At 36.3% G+C, this 19,839-nt stretch overlaps 1 protein-coding gene across 4 annotated transcripts in view; it reads left to right on the top strand.

Annotated features, from left to right (window-relative positions):
• Positions 1-19,839, top strand: part of DNAlig4 (DNA ligase 4) — a 588,281-nt gene that overhangs the window by 468,998 nt on the left and 99,444 nt on the right. For all 4 annotated transcript variants that reach the window (XM_090401217.1, XM_090401216.1, XM_090401218.1 and 1 more), the window contains one exon: positions 10,553-10,691. In XM_090401217.1, coding sequence (XP_090257343.1) covers positions 10,553-10,691 — 139 coding nt within the window. The remainder of the gene's footprint in view (positions 1-10,552; positions 10,692-19,839) is intronic.

Here is a 19,839-nt window from a genome sequence, read left to right as displayed (position 1 = left end):
AATTTATATGTATACACCTAAAGGGTCAGCATTAAGTCCGTTTCTGTTTAATATTGTGATGGAGGTGGTAACAGAGGAGGTGAGAGAAGATGCACCTTGGACAATGTTGTATGCAGATGACATCTTGCTGTGTGTAGATTCAAGAGAAGAAGTGGGAACTAAACTGGAAAGATGGAGAAATGTACTGGAAGAGAGAGGTATGAGACTGAGCAGAAGTAAGACAGAGTATATGTGTTGCGCAGTGGGTGGTGGCCAGGAGACAGATCTGGAGCTGGAAGGAAATGTCATCAGGAAGGTGAGGAAGGAGACTTTAGATACTTAGGTTCAACAGTGGAAGAAGATGGAGGAGCTGAGAAGGAAGTGGGATGCAGGATACAAGCAGGTTGGAGTGACCCCACTTAAGTGGGAGAAGCTGTAGAAGAAGAAGATGTATACACCTAAACCTCTTTTTATGTGATTTTTTTTACGCAAATTCGGAGTTATGCGAATTGGGATATAAAGATTTTTTTTTTTTTACGTGATTTTTATTCACTTTTACTCATCCAGCCTAAAGTCTAAGTTAGGAAAAAATCCATAATTCAAGAAAATTCTAAATTTTAGAAAATTCTGAAAATTTTGTAGAATTGCATTCTCATTTCAATTAAGAAAATTTTAAATTCTTATGAATTTCATTTATTGGGAATTCCCCGAATTACATAACTGACTGTGCATAAAAAAGTAGTTCTTAGCAGTTTGAATTTGGTGTTTGAGTAGACAACACAGTTACCGCATTTTTTGTATTTGCATTTTTTTTAAGTGAAATCAAAATAAAAATCACGTTATAAAATGAATAATTTTGCCAAGAAATAATAAATGGTAAGCTATATGTAATTTTCAAACTTTCATTTCATTAACCAAAGATTTTAATCCAGCCCTCACATGATGTTTCCGATAACCAAAAAAAAAAAAGGAAAGCCGTTTCCTTGGATATAAAAATTCAAATTTTAGATTGTCTTCAAACTGGGGAAGGTGCGACGGCTGTGGGTAAGCATTTTGAAGTCTGTGAATCAACTGTCAGATCTATAAAGAAAAATGAAGAGGCTATTATAAAAGCGGTATGTTCTGGTACAAAATCGAGTGTGAAATTATCATCATACACAAGAGATGTTGTTCTAGAAAATGGCAAAAAAGCTTTAGTGATGTGGATAGAAGATAATGTACAAAAAAGAATGCCAGTTGATGGAAATTCCATCAAGCAATCAGCATTGAGATTTTATGAACAGATTAAAAAACTGCAGCTACATACTTCATCTCAATCAAGGAAAAAATATGAATTTCATGCAAGCAATGGTTGGCTGGCTAAGTTTATTAAAAGACATGCTTTTCATAATATAAAAATTAAAGGTGAAACGGCTTCTGTTGATGAAACAGCTGCTAAAGCATTTCCACAGAAACTTGCTAAAATAATTGAAGATGGAGGTTACACTCGTGAACAAGTTTGGAATATGGATAAAACTGGCCTTTTCTGGAAAAAAAATGCCAAACAGAACTTACATATCAAAAATGCAAAAAACTGTTGGTGGGTTCAAAGCAGCAAAGGATCGCATAACACTCCTATTTTGTTCAAACGCTTTAGGAGATCGGATGTTAAAACCTCTGCTCATAAATCGATCATTAAGACCGTGGCCAATGAAAGGCATAGATTTTCAAAAATTGCCGGTTCATTGGATGGCCAACAAAAAAGCTTGGGTGACCATTGATATTTTCACTGAGTGGTTCCACAAACATTTTGTGCCAGAAGTTAGATGCTATTTGAATGACAAGGGTCTCGAATTTAAAGTGCTTTTGATTCTTGATAATGCACGCGGTCATCCTGCCATAGAACACCCAAATGTGCATTTTTTTTTTCTGCCGCCCAATACCATATCATTGCTACAACCTCTAGATCAGGGTATAATTGCAACTTTTAAAACATATTATGTCAGACGAACATTTTCAGTACATTTTGAACAAGTTGAATGATGATGAAACACTGTCAGTTATGGACGTGTGGAAAAAATTTTCAATTATGGATTGTATTGATCAGGTTCGATTATCGTATCTGAATTGAGACCAGAAACTATGAATGCATGCTGGAAAGCTATTTGGCCAGCATGTGTTAAAGAGAATGCTCCTGTTCCCTTCAATCATACTGCAGAATTCCCCAAAAAAAAAGTTTGGCATGTGAAATTAGTGGAGAAGAATTCGATGATCTTACGTTGTCAGATATTGAAGAATTGTTAATTGATAAACCTCTTAGCGTAGACGAAATAGTGGAGATTGTTTCTGAGACTCCTGAAAGCAAAGAAGTTAATGATAATGATCAAGATAATCCTACTTTTAATGCTGATATTATTAAAGAAGGTCTTAAACTGGCCAGTAATTTAGGCAATTATTTTGCCCGACATGATCCAAATGAAGAACGTGCTGGGAAGTTTTCACGTGAGCTTAAGTTGTTAATGTCTTCTTACAGAGAATTATATTGCTACTTATCTAAAGCATCAACGCCGATTAATAACCGAGTTCATGCCTAAAATTACCAAACCAACCAGTGATACTTTTGTTCAAGACATGACAAGAAGAATTCCACAAGTTGAGGTGGAGGTCGATGACGATAATACCATATCTAGTAGTTCTAGTGACATTACAGTTCTCACGAAAATGAAACCTTTCGTGTTTATTGTCAGAAACTGATAGCGAATAACATATTTTTTTTTATAGAATCCTTAGCAAACAACTGAAATGAATATGTTTTTTTTAAAGTTATTAAAATTCATTATATGTATGTGTATTCTCCATGAAATGTAAATAAAAATCTCATGATCCTAACAAATTTAATGTTTTTTTTTTTCATTATTTTGCTTATATTTCAGGTTTGGAACCAATCTTCACTTTTTCTATGGAGTCAGTAGTTCTTTTTACGTGAATTCTATTTACGCGTAATTTTTTGGAAAGTATCTATCGCATAAAAAGAGGTTTAGGTGTACTTATATGAGTAACTTTGTGTGGATATGTTGCTCTCTAGCTTAATTTATTTTTGTAACCAAATAGATAATAATAATAACAGGACCCTAGTGCTGATTTAGTAAGGGTTTTTTTTTTTTTCACCAGAGGTCAGGCCAATAGTTTTACCTGTTGACAAAATCACTGTAACTTTAGCATTTGTAGTACAGCTTGTTCCTTTGTATATATGTGTATACTCCAAATGATGATGACCTAAATGTGAAGGTGGAAAGATCAAGTGGTTATTTTGGTTTATATTAAACTGAAGTTTTACTCTAACATGGTAGCTGTTTATAATATTTATGATGAATGTAAAAAGTGTACTGAAGTAACAGGAGATTATGTTGAAAAGTGACACAGTTGTTTTCCTTCTATCACCTCTAAAAGTTAGTCAGGCCAGAAACTTATGGAACCATCCTTATATGTTGAAAGTTTATTTTTCACTTGGTTAGAGTATAATAATAAATTTAGTTTAATCCTTTATCCAAGTGTGAGCAAACAAAGTTTGCGTCTGAAAGTATCTTCAGGACTGGGGTAAGGTGATACAACACTAGGGCAACTCGTTGCAAAGGTGTAGCAAGCTACCAACACTCCTGTCTCAGTATCTCCTTTAATGCAAAACACATCTCCTTGCGGATATGTCTAATGTTATGCATTAAGGGAAAGGCCACTACCCAGACTGACCTTTATTGAGGTCTCTTCAGTGGGAGCCAGGCCCAAGCTGAGATACCAGGCAGAAGCATTCGCAGGTCATCTCTACCTATAGGAGTTGCCAAATGGTGTGCCACCCTTTTTTAATAAATTACTCTGGATTTATCACCTTACCCCAGTCCTGAAGATACTTTCAAGCGCAAACTTTGTTTGCTCACACTTGGATAAAGGATTAAACTAAATTTATTATACTCTAACCAAGTGAAAAATAAACTTTCAACATCTTTCTCTAAATCCAGAGTAATTTATTAAAAAAGGGTGGCACACCATTTGGCAACTCCTATAGGTAGAGATGACCTGCGAATGCTTCTGCCTGGTATCTCAGCTTGAGCCTGGCTCCCACTGAAGAGACCTCAATAAAGGTCGAAACTAGTCTGGGTAGTGGCCCTTCCCTTAATGCATAACATTAGACATATCTGCAAGGAGATGTGTTTTGCATTAAAGGAGATACTGAGACAGGAGTGTTGGTATCTTGCTACACCTTTGCAATGAGTTGCCCTGGTGTTGTATCACCTTACCCCAGTCCTGAAGATACTTTCAGGCGCAAACTTTGTTTGCTCACACTTGGATAAAGGATTAAACTAAATTTATTATTATTCATCCTTATATGTTATTGTTATTATTGCATGGGTATTTCTGTGGAGTCCTCAATCATATCTTTCCTTGAAACCATTAACAGACAAAATACTCACAACTGACTCTGGCAACCCATTCCATTCATTCACAACTATCCAAGTGAAAAATCTGGTCTTCATGCTTCTTCTAACCACACATTTACTCATCTTCCAGGGATAACCTTTTGTTCTGTCCCCGCTAGCTAAGTGCTGAAAATTTTCCTCTGTATCAATCTTATAAAACATTTCTATCATATCCCTTCTTTTTTTTTTTTTTTTCCTATCAACCAACTTCTGCTATCCACACACCCTCAATCTATCCTCATAAGGAATGTTCCACAGACCACTCACCATCTTCGTCACTCACTTCGGGATCCTCTCCACTACATCCTCATTCCCAAGAAACCCAAGTGACCAGACCTAAGCACAGTAATTCAGATCTGGTCATAGCAGGGCTTTTTAAAGAGGAACAATGACTTCCTTGTCTCTGCTTGTTAGTGTGTTCTTCTAACCAAGTAATCCTATGAGCTACCATGGCTTCATTAATTTCCTTGAATACAGTTCCATCAGTGTGGTACACAGCTTGTAATCTTTGTATCCCAAAATGCATAACTTTACACTTTTTCACATGAAATTGGCATCTCTTGTGTTTTGCACATACTGTCAGCCTATTCAAATCATTCTGCAAGTTCTCTACATCACCTTGCTTATCTGTTACCTCACCCAATTGCATCAACAGTAAACAACTGAATATCTCCCTTCAGATTATTTCCTATATCATTTATGTACAAATAGCAATATTCTTTACAGTGTTCAACGTGGATTTGTTAGTGGCAGTTCATGCTTTAGCAGTATGCTTACACATTACAAAGTTATAAATTCACTGGATAAAGGAGATTCATATACAGTGATATACTTTCATTTTTCAAAGGCTTTGATAGACTGCCACATGTCAATAATTATTATTATTATTATTATTATTATGTGACACCTCCAGAGAGTCCAAAGACTCATTGAGGGAGAGTGTGCCAACACTATCATACGATTGATCCCCTTCCAACTACTAACCACGCTCAAACTTGATTGTTTTTGTGAGCGATTAATAGCAGAGGCTCTACCAATCGACCAACTTTGCTGGCTAATTGAAACAGATGGGATTAGATAAGAGACTTAATGATTTATGTAGCTGATTGGCTGTCAATAGGTATCAGTAGATTGTGTATGGAGGAGTGGTATCCCAAAAAAAGGAAGATCATTAGTGGAGTGTCACATAGATCATTTTGGAGCCATTATTGTTTAACTTGTACCTTATTGATATTAGGACTGCCTTTGCATTATTGTCAACATCAGTAAATGGTGATGTTAGCAAGATCACTAAACACAAAGACTACATTCTATTTGACCACTGCAGCTGCTCAGGGCTGGCCGACCATGCGTTTTGAAACCATCCCAAGATATACAATTCATAAAGACCACCATATTTCATAGGAGCAAACTGAAATTCGAAAGGCTTTTCCTGGAACCTCTCTCAGCCATTAGAAACTACCCAAAACTGTAAATTTGGTTGTATGAAACTGCCTCAAATCTGGGAGCACTCATCCTGAAAACCTCAACACACCAGCTAATATAATGTGTTTAAAGATGTCATTAAACTTACCTTTGTTGTTTCTGCTTCAATCATTCCAACCCTATGTAGGACCTGCAGGCACATATCAATGTGATCTTTGTTTCCTGGTGATCTCAATTTGATGATTCAGAAATATTGGAATTATTAATTAAAAGATTTTCCAATTAATATATAGTATATGTTGTTAATTTCCTTATGTTATACCATTATGGATAACCAAAGTATCAGCCTTGTTGTTGTTATGTGCCATCCAGTCATTTTTGACTTTTGGTGATCCTGTTAACAAGAGGCTACTCGGTCTCTTGTCCTTTCTTTCAGTAATTGTAAGTTCAAGTTGGTAAGTTCTTTTATGTTATCCATCCAACTCTTTTGTGGTCTCCCTCTTCTTCTCATTCCCTCAATCTTCCCCAACGTAACTGGCTTTTCCATTGATTCATCAGCTCGCATAATAGGACCAAAATACATCAACTTCCGTTTTGTGAATCATCACCTCCAAGGAGCATTCTGTCTGTATATTCTCTAAAACTTTCTTATTGGTCATTCTTGCAGTCCATGGGATTCTTAATAGTCTCTTCCACACCCATAATTTAAATGAATCAATTTGTTTTTTGTCTTTCTTCTTAATAATTCAACTTTCACATCCATACATCACTACTGGGAATAACGTTGCTTTGACAGTTCTAACTTTCATGGCCTTACTCACACCTCTATCTTTCATAAATTTTGTCAGGTTAAATGTCACTTTTTTTTTCTCTGTGACTACCCTTCTTTTACATTTATCTCCATGTTGACCATCATTTCTTATTCTAGAATCCCAGTAAATCATACCTTTCAACGATTTCTATTTTATCTCCCTCTATTATAAATTCATTTAAATTGCCAAAAGCCATCACTTTTTTTTGTTGATGTTTAAATTAAACCCAGCTTTGTTACTTTCCATCTTTACCAATACGATCAACCGCTCCAGATCTTCCTTAGGTTATGCTATGAGAGTTATATCATCAGTATATGGTAAAAAAAATTTTTCTGTCACCAATCTTAATTCCAGCTGGATCTTTGTCTAAATCAGCCATTCTTATAATATATTCACTATAAATATTAAAAATGTAAGAGCCTGTGTAGCTCAGTGGATGTGGCGTTTGCATACCACGGCGCTTGGCTGCATGAAGGAAGACTTGTTTCGAGTCTAGTCGCGACTAGAGGAAATTTTTCTAAGCCTTTTTTCGACCGGTTCCCGAGTTAGTCGATCTCTGGCACGGGCAAGCAGGTTTTTCCTCCCAGAAACTCGGGTTTTTCATCCTGTAAACTCAAGAAAATCAACCATTGAACCCACATCATTTCAGACATTAAATATATTGTGTTAGGGTTAGGGACCACGAGATGGCGGCACATTTGAGCCGTCTCTTTTCACTGTGTACCGCTTAATTAGTGATAGCCTTGGGCCATCTATCTCTGATTAGTACCAGTGGAGATTGAACTGCCCACTCAGTTTCCAAAAGTTAGATATGGCTAAATGGCCTCGCCTACTCCCCGTATACGGGAATAAAAAGGCATTAGCTGATTTTTTTTTTTTTTTTTATATTAAAAAGGTAGGGTTGTATACGAACACTTAACTGTGTGGAAAGGCTTATGTGTTCGTCGCATATGTTGATTGGATTTTAACGGTATTGATACGAACACAGATTGATAAGTAAATAATTATCTATTGACTTAATTGCTAATATAATAATTGATAATATTGCAAACACATCATCAACATAGCTTAGCCAGAGACTAGGTTTGAGAGTGGCTGTATTGATAGCTAGCTTTTCCAGATGTTCTATGTAGAAGTTGGCTAAGGGGAGAGAAAGATAGGGAGGGGGATCCCGTAGCTGTTTTCTATTTGGCCACATGGCCCAGACATATTGAATACATTTTTAGTGCATCTAAATAGCTAGCACCTAAAAATCCACTTTACAATGGAACTAGAAGCCAATGACTGTCTGCCCTTCCTGGACACACTAATCACATGTCTTCCAGAAGGTTCCTTATCATTCTCGGTTTATAGAAAACTGACATACAGGGAGATATTTACACAAACAATCACACCATCAACCTTCTCAACAATATGATATCTTAAAAACACTAACCCATAGAGCTAGAGCAATTTGGTCCAATGACATTGCTCTCACTGCTGAACTTTCTCACCTACTTCACACCTTCCTATCCAATGGCTATAATCCCCATAAGATAGATAAAATACTAAATGCTCATCAAAAATTCCCCTTACTGTCTACCACAGAAGACTACAACAAAACTGTTACCATCCCATACATTAAAGGGAGATCTGAAAAGATATCTAGAATGCTTAACAAACACCAACTACGCACCATATTTAAACCTTATGTGAAATTGGCAACTCTCATTCATTCACCTGAGGACAGATTCTCTCCTTTTTCACATCCAGGAGTCTGTGAAGTGCCCAGTTCATGTCATCGAGCCTACTATGGACAGAGAGGAAGAACTGTGGACCTTAGTGAACACAAAAAATATATCCGACACTTTCGCTATGGCAAGTCAAATCTGGCAGACCATGATTTGGATAACTCTGTACACAGGATCAATTGGAAAAAAAAACAAAAGTGCTGCACAGACGCTTATACAAGTCAAAGAGGTTGTTCCTGGAATCAACAGAAGCCTTGAAACATACTCCAAACCTCAACAAGTATGGCTGTATAAATCTACCAAAGATTTGGGAGACAGTCATCCTAAGACCAAATTAATACTTGCTTTGTCTCTCCCATTTTTTTTTTTTTTTTTCCAACTTAGGTGGTGCCTAATTAGGACTTTAGTCTTTGTGTTGCACGCTACAGTTACTCGCACTAGTCCCACTGTTACACCAGATTGCGGTTGTCTCGCTACTGTAACAAACTTTGTTTGTGTGCTTTGAAGATGCTGGATAGAATACCAGCATCTTCAGAGCACACAAACAAGTCAATAAATAGTTATTTTCTTATCAATCTGTGTTTGTATCTACACCGTTAAATTCCATTCAACATGTATATGAACACTGTCTGGTTCTCATACAGCTCTGTTATCAAGAGAATTGGATGTTCAGGTATTCCCATTGATCTCATTACACTTCTGGTCTGTTGTAATCCATGAAGTCAAAAGTTTTCTTATAATCAATAAAACAGATGAATACTTCCCTCTGAAATTCTCTTGTTCTTTCCATAATCCATCTCATGTTTGCTATTTGGTCTCTAGTTCCTCTACTTCTCCTAAAGCCTGCTTGTTATTGTTGCATATGGCTCCAACCTTTGTTGTATCACTTTCAGCATATTTGCATGTGAAATTAAAGCAATAGTTCTATAATTCCCACAATCTCTGGGATTTGATATTTTTGGAATGGGGATGAATACTGGTGTTTTCCAATCTCTAGGCCAGTATATTTTCTTCCAAACCTGTTGACAAATTGCAGTCAATATATTCACTACTTCATCCCCAGTTGCTCTCAATAATTCTACTAACACCATCAGCTCCATGAGCTTTTCCTTATGGCAGTTGTTTCATTGCTGATATCACTTCACTTTTCATTATCATGGGTTCCTCAAGAAATTCTCTCCTTTCAAATTCTCCTTCAGTATTATGATCTTTCTTGTATCCCAAACAAATGCTAAAATATAAACCGATTGGAAAGAGAAGGCCAGGTAGATCTCAAAAAAGGATATTGGATGGATAATGAGACCGATATAGGCCAATATAGTCTATAGCCATAATTAGCGTTATGATGATGATGATGATTCTTGTGCAGATCCTCTACATACTCTTTCCATCTTTTTTTTCACTGCTTCTTCTTTCTGACATTTGCCCAAATTATTTTTTACAACTCCTAATATAGGGATAAACTTCCCTGTAACATCATTTATTTTTCTAAACAGATCTCTTGTTCTACCCATAATATTGCTTTCTTCAATTCCTTGCACCTTTTGTTTAGATATTTTTCCTATCCTGTCTTTGTAAATCTGCACTCAGGTATCTAACCCTTTCTTTGTTTCTCTGAAGTTTCATTTTCTGGCATGGAATATCTGAATGCAAAAGTACAAGTACCTTCCAGAAAGAATCTTATAGAGTATAGCTGGATACTTAAGACTTGCAGTGGTTGTGATAGAGATTAAGGGTTCAGTCAAAAAGTGGTGGTTCACCATCATTAAGTCTTACACCAGGAATGTTATCAAAGTAAATATAAAAAAAAAATTGTAAGTTTTTTTTACGGGGGGGGGGGGGTTACTACAGGGACTTTATATTTGATTATATTTACTGGTATTAATATTTCAAAGGTGATGAGAAAAGAAAAGAGCAGGGGAACATACTGTGGGAAGGGATAGACTGTTAGATATGTTACCCATACAGAGAGCATCCAGCCTCCATTCCATGTGATCTTGACAGTATAGTATTTTATTTTACTATACTTTAGGTCTGTAGCTAACAAATGAGTTTATGAAACATGCTTCACTGAAAAATGTTCTTATAAGGTAAATTATTACTAGCATTGACAGAAATCCTAATCATTACATCTTTTAAATTGCTTTCACTGAAGGTCTCCTGCTGATATGTGGTATTCATCAAGTGCAACAAATTTCTCACTTCGGAAAGATTATGACTTATATGGAGATAGTTATACATCTGATTTAGATGAAGAAGGCTATAAAACACTTTTTGAAAGCATTATATATAAGGTATGTATTTATATCTTGTTCATATGAATTAATCACGAATAATATGTAAAAGTATACTGATTTAAGATCGCTGAGGAAAAGATAAATCATTAATAGTGTTTTTTCTTTAATTTTACTTCCAGAATGTTTTGTTATCATTGCAACTTATTATTATTCAGGACCTTCATTGAATCACAAGGCTGATCGTTGGAAGCCAACCATAGACAACACAAAGTATATCATAGTACTGCTTAAAAACCTGTTCACTCTCTGCACATTCATCATTCTATCAGGCAATGCATTCGTGATTTAACCACCCTCCATTCAAGAAAGGTCCTTCTCAACTTATAGTCATCAACTCCTTTCACAACTTCCAGGGGATGACTCTTTTGTCTGTTTTCTTACCCCTTGTTCTACTGTATGAAAAATATTCCCATTGTTAGTATTATAATTATCTCTCAACAGTTTAAATGTCTCAAACATGTCACCTTCTATCCATCATTATCTTCACTTTCCCAAATACTGCATTTAGTATGTTGTCCTCAGTCTATCCTCACAATGGACCGTACAGTTCCATTATTATTTTTGTTATCTGCTTCTAGCTTACACATACACAGAAGGAAATAAAATAATGAACTCTCTGAATATAATACTTAGTTTAGGTCTCCCATAATTAGTTTCTAGACACCATGGAGATACCGTAAAATAATAATAACGATAACAAACTTTAGTTGCTAGATATTTCAACCTGAAATTTACAGGTCAGTATCAGTAACATAGTAGTACAAGGTAGAACATTAACAATGAGTTATTTAAAATAATACAGCCAGTGATGGTATAAAAGGAACAATGTGATACATCAGATCTGTAGTAAAAATTGATATATACAGGGTGATCATAAAGTCACACAACGAAAAGTTTGAATTTGTACCAATTGTTTCTAGATTGTTATAATCATTCCTTATGCCACTAGATGTCACCATCATATTGTTACAAACTTTCAGAGTTGCCAAGTTCACTGTGACGTGTACAGGTTCTTCTCAGTAGCTTTGCTCATTGTGAAAGTGAAACATGTCTCTTTCCTAACTGCAATAAGTTTTCATTTTGGAAAGTTATTTCACTAATTGTTTTTATGCATGTGTTGCTGAGGAATTTTGCAAGAAATGAGTACAGCAATCCCTCAAAAGTCGACGATAATGAGATTTGTGCAGCATTTTCAGAAAACTAGATCTGTTGCAGATAGGAATCAGTCAAAATGGAACTTGAAATCAGTTCCATTTTGACTGAAGATAAAATGGATGAGGTAAAGAGATTGTTGATGATGCTTGATACAGTTTTCTTCAGTGATGAGACCTGGTTTCACCTCAGTGGGTATATGAATAGTAAAAACAATAAGACTTGGTCATGTGAAAATCCACATGCTTTTCATGAAAAAGTTTTGCATTCTCAAAAAATTGGAGTTTGGTGTGCAATATCACGCTGTCATATAGTGGGACCCATTTTCTTTGAAAAAACAGTGAATAGTTCTGTCTACCAAGACATCTTCACACAGTTGATGGCATTCCTTGATGTCGGCAAATGCCATTGTTGATTCCAGTGAGACAGTGCCACATGTTGAATAGTACTGCATGCTTTTTTGCAAGAATTTTTGGTGACCCTCTCATCTCGAAAGAATCGTGGTCCAAGATCACCAGATATTTTTCTTTTATGGGTATCTCAAAGGTGTTTATTGGAATAATCCTCACACACTGTGTGAGCTGAAAATGAACATTTCAACTGCGATTGAAAACATCAGTGTGCAGATGCTTCACAAAGTGGCATGAAACCTGATAAAAAAAATTTTAAAAAGTTCGCATTCACGAAGGAAGTGGCCACTTTCAACATGTTATAATGAGGTTTCTATTCTTCTTTTGTTATAAAGGGTGAATTATAACCTACATTTATGACTTTCATTTTTCATATACTTGTAATTAACCTCAAAACAGATATGTGTTACTTCGTGGTTGCATGACTTTATGATCATCCTGTACATATATGTAAAAAAATTTGTTTGATATCTGATAAGAATGAGGCTCCCAGGTTTTTGATATGAAGACATAGTCATTCCAATTCAGAGTAGGACAACAAAAGCAATGCCAGCCGGCCGGGTTGGCCGAGTGGTCAGCATATCTGCTCTCTAGTCAAACGGCTACAGGTTCGAATCCCGCCGTAGGCATGGATCGTCTGTGAAAGTGGTGGTAGTGGGAAGTAGATGGCGTTGATGTAGTTGTGATTCGTTGTAGTTGGTGGGTTGAGTGGTGGAGACAGAGAGCTGTAGAGTAAGTGCCCTCCCTCGATGAGTCTATTGACTCCCGTATATTAATAATAATTTGAAGTGGCATCAATGGAGTAAGCTTGTTCTATACCAACCAGAAGATTTTGTGGTCAGTGTCAATTCCATATTGTGCTAAGCTAGATTTCTCAGATTTCTTATTAATAGTGTAGGATTGGTGCTCTTATAATTCTTTTTCCAAACATTCAGTTTTCTACAAAGGAAAATATGGAAAATTTGTAGTGCCAGGAAGAGAAAGAGGAGATTATTTGTCATTAGAAGAGGGAAACCGTGATGACAGTTTGTTGAACAGAATAAATTCAGGCACTAGGTTATGTTTCTTGAGGATTCTTGAAATTGGTTTTGGAAGTGCCAGAAATGTATAGAATTGAGACTCTCTGTACTTCAAGGTTGTTGGATAGAGGTTTATGAGAATCAGAAATGCATTGAAAAGTCCTTTTGAGAAGTTGTTCATTTGCATATGTTAGATGTTGAGAAGTTCTTGCTTTAGTTGGTTGGAGCATACAGTGTGAGCTCAATACAGTAGAGTTTTTGATTCCCATTTTTTTTTGGGAAGGATAGCAGGCAGTTTAGTTCACCAAAAGGAGAGCAAGATATCTAGAAATCCCAGTTTATTTTCTTTTTCTGTTTCTATGATTAATCTGGGAATGTAGATTATTTATTTTTGCTAGAAAAACTGATAATGTGTCTTCCTTATGGGGCCAGACAGCAAAAACATCATCGATGTAGCACACCCAAATGGAAAGTTCAAACTATATGGAGGAGAAAAAGACTTCCTCTAAGTTTTTCAGATAAAAATTTGTAAGAGCCAGAGAGTGGATTTCCCATGGAGGTAGGTCCTTTCTGTTTGCTTGTAATATTTGTTTTGGCAGATGAAATGAAAGAAAAATAAGAAAGATGTGGATGCTTGAAGTGCATTTGAGAATAGCAAAGAGCTGTATGCAGGAGATGGACTGCATTTGCACATGGAGGGCACATAGGCATCTGGAGAGATTGTTGTTGATGTGACAAGTGAGAGTGTTAAAGCAGGGGATGGCATCGTATGGGGATAGTCACTTGGAAGATAGGAAAATATATGGTATACTGAAGAGTCAAATGGAGTCTAGAAGTAATAATACTAGATGCAGAAATTGTGAAAATGCACTGTTTCTTTATACAAATGCCAGGAGTATCAGGAATAAAGAAATTAAATTGGCAGAATTAATAGCCTGAGAATCTCCTAAATTAATTGAATCAGTGAAACATGGTTGACAGAAGATGATCTTCTGACAGAATAGAAGACGGGTATAGCATGTTTCAACAGAATAAGAAGGGCAATCAGGGTGGTGGAGGATTACTTATGATAATATATCAGCTGAATCCTTGCAGAGTGGAGAAATTGGAAGGAAATTGTAGTAGTAGTTTTGAAGGTGTATTGTGTAAGGTGAAGGTAGTGAGCACAAGATATTTAGTGGGAAGTTGGTATAGGTCAGGGAACACAGGACAATCAGCAGGAAATGTTTATGCAGATTAGTTTAGTGGTAATCCTAATCAGAGATTTTGACTATAGCAGTATAAATTGGAGGAACAGAGGAACCATTATACTGTAGTAAAGGAATGGAATTTCTGGAATTCTCGAGAGATAAATGTCCCAGGGAATATGAGGATCAAGAGTGTTAGATTATGAGAATGATCTGAAAAGTTCTCAGCCTCGACCATAGATGGCAAACCCAACACTATCTGTCATAAGCATCTATGTGAAATTGCAATTCATTCTATCAAGTAGTTTGCTTTTTATACAGCTGTCTGAAGCAAAATTGTTGTCTGTATCCCTCGAAATGGATAAAATTGAGTATCATGCAGTTATAAAATTTTTTGTAAAAGAAGGTTTAATGCCAAAAGAAATTCATTCGAAGTTCATAAAAGTTTATGGGCACCCCTTCATTTTCGACAATTACAGAATGAGCTGCCGAGTTTAAACATGGCCATACCAGCCTTGAAGATGATCCACGTGAAGGACGTTCAAAAAATGTAATAATACCAGAAATCATAGATCAAGTGCACGATGTAGTATTGGATGACCGGTGAGTCAAAGTGCGTGAAATTGCTGAAACTATAGGGATTTCAAAAGAATGTGTAGGATATATTTTGCATGAAGAATTGCATAAGAAAAACCTTACGCAAGGTGTGTGCCGCGCTTGCTCACAGCAGATCAAAAATGCACTCGCATGAAAATCTCTGAACAGTGCTTGGAGCGTTTTAACAAGAATAAAACTGGTTTTATGCGTTGATTTATTACTATAGATGAGACTTGGATTCACCATTACACACCAGAATCAAAACAGTGGACAGAAGCCGGTTGTTCCGTGCCAAAGAAGACGAAGTCAGTTCCATCAGTAGGAAAGGTCATGACATCGATGTTTTGGGATGCTAAAGGCATTTTGTTTATTAATTATCTTGAAAAGGGTAAAACAATAACTGGGGAATATTATTCCAATCTTTTAACCAGACTGGATGAAAAAATTCATGAGTAAAGATCTGGTTTGCAGAAGGAAAAAATCGTCTTTCATCAGAACAATGCACCTGCCTGAAAGTGTTTTGGCAATGGGAAAATTAAGAGATCTATCTGCACTATGAATTGTTGGAACATCCATCCTATTCCCCAGATTTGGCTCCCTCTGACTTCTATCTCTTCCCAAAACTAAAACTCTTACTCGCTGGTCAGCATTTTTCTTCGAATCAAGAGGTGATTGTAGCTCTAAAGGGGTATTTTGCAGATCTTACTGAGAACCACTACAGGGACGAAATAATGGTGCTGGAATAAGTATATAAGTCTTAAGGGGGATTATGTTGAAAAATAAAAATAATTTTGAAATTATAAATTTGTTCTTTCATTGTTAGGCTGGGAACTTTTCAGACCACCCTCGTAGGTCCTTGCATGAGATTGAACTGACTGTAAGTGAGATATTAGTCATGTCACTGCACAGAGTGACCATACAATCTTGACCTGGAGGCTGAATAGACATGTGGAAGAATCGAGGAGAAAGGAATTATGTAGATAATAAAGCAGGTGACTATCACAATCATCAAAATCAGCTTTTGGCAGTTCTATGGATGGAAGAATTGTAAGGGAGAGATAACAGTAATACTTGTGGGCTAATAAAGAAATATTTATCATGCAATGTCAGATAGCATTACTCGAGTGAAAAAGATAAAACGGTTCATTCTAAAGTGAATGACTAATGAAATCAAACAGGAACTGCAGATGAAAGAGTTTGTGGACAATATATAAAGAGAAAGGTGTTGAGCATTTGTGTGAAGAAATAAGACTGATGCCAGAAAAGTGAATAATATAGTAAAGAAGACCAAAATAGAGTACAAGGAGAGATGCGCTCTACATTTCATGGAAAATCCTAAATAATTCATTATGTGTCCAGTAGGAAGAAAACTCATTATGGATGAAATTATCACTTTATTGAGATATTTCATCCTGGAAAAGTAAGTTTTATTTCTTGAAGAGATGGGAAGGATTGAAATGTTCCGAAAGTTAATAAAGCAGTGGAACTGACTTGGATTTCACTGTATGTTTTAAGAGAATGTGCTAAGGAACTGACAGCTCCATTAACCCTGCTCAATAAAACTCTGGCTACTGAGAAAGTGCCTAGTGAGTGTAAGTAGGATAAGACAGTGCCAATGCACAAGAGTGGTGTTAGAATGGCAGACATCATACTATAGACCACTTTGTATTTCTTCATTGATTGTTAAGATTTTGAGAAATTAGTAGGCAATCATATACAAAATTGGACAGAGGACTGGTGCTAGTGCCATGAATGAAAGTAGTGGTAGATTTGAGCTGTGTTGAAAAAAAAAAAAAGTGTTTTTGATTAGTGTATAGTGTGGAAAAAACAAAAATAATGAGGAATAAATACATAAACCATAGAACTGTCAAAGTTGGAAACTATGAAATAGAACAAGTTACTTCATATGTATATTTGGGCCAATTGTTATCCTTTGAGGATTGCCAAAGAAAAGAGATTGAAACGAAGAATTCACGTTGGATGGATAGCTTATGGGAAAATGAGAGACATATTCAGAAGTGACATCCCTATGAGTCTAAAAAGGAAAGCTTTCGACCAGTGCATACTTCCTGTCCTAACATACAGAGGAGAAACATGGATTTTAACAGCAGCCCTAAACAAAAAGCTGAGAACAACACAACATTGCATGGAGAGAAGTATGCTAAAAATAGCATTAAGAGATAGGAAGACAAATACCTGGATAAGATCTCCATCAGGGGTCATGGATATTGTAAAATACATTAAACAGGCTAAGTGGAGATGGACTGGCCATATTGCCAGATGCAATATTTATATTGTGTTTTGCTACTTGTTTGTTGACTGCTTCAGCTTCTGAAGATGGCATCCATAAAGAAACATACATCAGCAGCATGGAAGGCCTCTGTATAAAGTCTGGCTCTGCCTTGGATTTTTCACAGTGGATGCATTGCGAAAACTGCTATATGTATGCACTGAAAAATGTGAAAGATTTGTGGACTGTTTGGGTAAACAAGAAGAAGGAAAGCATTAACGTATGTGAAAAGTGTCTGGAGCGATTAGAAATGGGAGCAAACATTGGGACTGTAGAAGAGCTTCGGCAGGAGTTAATGAAAATGAAAATTCAATTTTCATCTGGAAGAGGATATTAAACAACTAAAGGAGATAATTGGCTGATGATAAGGAGAAGGAGGAAGTTAATATTATAAAGAAAGAGTCAAAGGATAGTCGTATATCAGTGTATGGGGACTTGATCATTAAAGATGTAATTGCTAATTAAGTGCACAAAACTTGCTTTCCTACTGGAACAATGAAGCAAATAACTGATTTGTTGCAGAGAAGGAAATACTGGGTGTCAAAATTAGTGATAGCCATGGGCACAAATGACATTAGAGAGAAAAAAAATGTTGATAGGAACTTGAGGAAGTTGTTGCAGCAGGTAAAGAAGAATAGTGTTGTTGAGAAAGTCATAGACGTGTTTCCCAGATATGATAACAGTGAATTGAGGAGAGCAGAGATAATGAATAGTAAGATGGCTGAGTTGTGTAAGGCAAAGGGGGGTTCAATTTGTAAATCTGTGGAGTGAATTTGAAGGGGAGTTGGAATGATATAAAGCTGATGGATTACATTTGAATGGGTTTGGTGTTGGGCATTTAGAAAGGCTATTGTTTTCTGAGAAAGTACAGAGTTAATGTAGTAAATGATCAGAGTCTACATGTAAAACAGGATAGCAGAAATCAATGGATTGTATGGCAGGAGGAAGATGTGATTGCAACAGCACAAGATAATGGAATGCATAAAGGTGAGGATGAGACAGGTTAGAATGGAAATCACAGTCAGGATCAGGGAAATGGGAGTGGTCAGACCGAAGAGAGAGGTGTAGTATAGCAGCTAGAATAAAGCATGTTGGTGCTGGTAAAATGGCCTCAAACACACAGCAATTGTTATGTTTATACACAAATGTAAGGAGTATTCAAAACAAGGGAGCTGAGTTTGTTGCATTGATTGAGATGGTATGCCCAAAAATAATTGGAATTAGTGAAACTTAGTTGTCTTAGGAAGCTCTCATGTCAGGAATAGAAATAGAAGGATATATAATTTTCTAGAAGGATAGAAATATGAAAAGAGGAGGGGGAGTTAATGATTGCATAGGAATTGTGTCTGCAAAGTGTGGAAGTTGGTAGTGCATGCACAGATTTTGAATCTGTGTGGTGCGAAGTTGAAATAAACAGGTTAGTATATATAGATATTATTTCTGGAAAAACTCCCATGTTACTCCTCTTAAAAACTATTATTTTTCCTGCTATTTTTCCTGCTTTCGTTTAGGAGTGCCCCTTTTTTAATGTCATTGACTTTTTTACTCAAGAATTTTTAGGGCATTGCAGATGTATTTTAGAGACAAATATATGTAGCATAATAGAAGAAAATTCGCACATATCTTTTCTTGGATGTTGTTGCCTGTCTTCTTTCTGCGATGTGCATACTTCTGCTGTTATGGTTAAAAGGGAAGTGGAGGGCAGGCAATGTGGGATAATTAATTTGAAAAAACTTTTTTTTTTGTATAATATATGCATATATTTTTAAGGGTGGGCAGAGCGCTTTTTTTGTAGGGTGGGAAAGAGAGGGGCTGAAAATATAAACTTTTTTTTTTGAGGAAGGGGAAGGGTTTATGGAAAAAGGGGGCTGAAAGTCCTATTATGTTTCTACAGGTCAACACTTCGTTTCTTGCAGCTCAAAAAAGAGAACATAGGCAATTATATGGTGCAGTCCACCTATCCTGTGCACACGAGGAACGCAACTATTCACTTTTGTCTTTTCCTGCTATAATAACATCTTGGCATTTTGGTTAACTAATATTACTTTAATGCTGTTATAGGCCAGGGAATGAGAGAATACTGATTGTGAAATGTTTAGGCAAATTAGCTGGGCATGTAAAAAGAAGGTGATCCTGATGGGAGACTTGAATTACAGGAATATAGACTAGAAGGATTAGTAGTGAGAGATAAGTATCTTAAGCAGCATGCGATTGAAGCAACTAGAGGCTTTAATGTTTTGGATTTGGTGATAACTTCACAAGATGTAGTTGTTAATGAAGTGTTGACACTGCCGCCAGCTGATGGGAGTGATCATGAGGTACTTGTTTGGGAAGTAATGAAACAAGAAAAGGTCACCGCGAAAAATGGATACATGTGGAAGTATAAAGCAGGTGATTATAGGAAGCTCTGTAGTCACTTAGCATCAGTACGTTATGTAGATGAGCTGAGCTGAGCAGAAAAGATGTTCACAATGCATGGCAGTATCTGAC

This window comes from Typopeltis vanoorti, chromosome 12 (assembly GCF_054136105.1).
Source record: "Typopeltis vanoorti isolate ZY-2024b chromosome 12, IOZ_Tvanoo_1.0, whole genome shotgun sequence".
Taxonomy (NCBI): Eukaryota; Metazoa; Arthropoda; class Arachnida; order Uropygi; family Thelyphonidae; genus Typopeltis; species Typopeltis vanoorti.
Note: the sequence above shows the minus strand (reverse complement) of the source record. Positions and strands in the feature narration are given on the sequence as shown.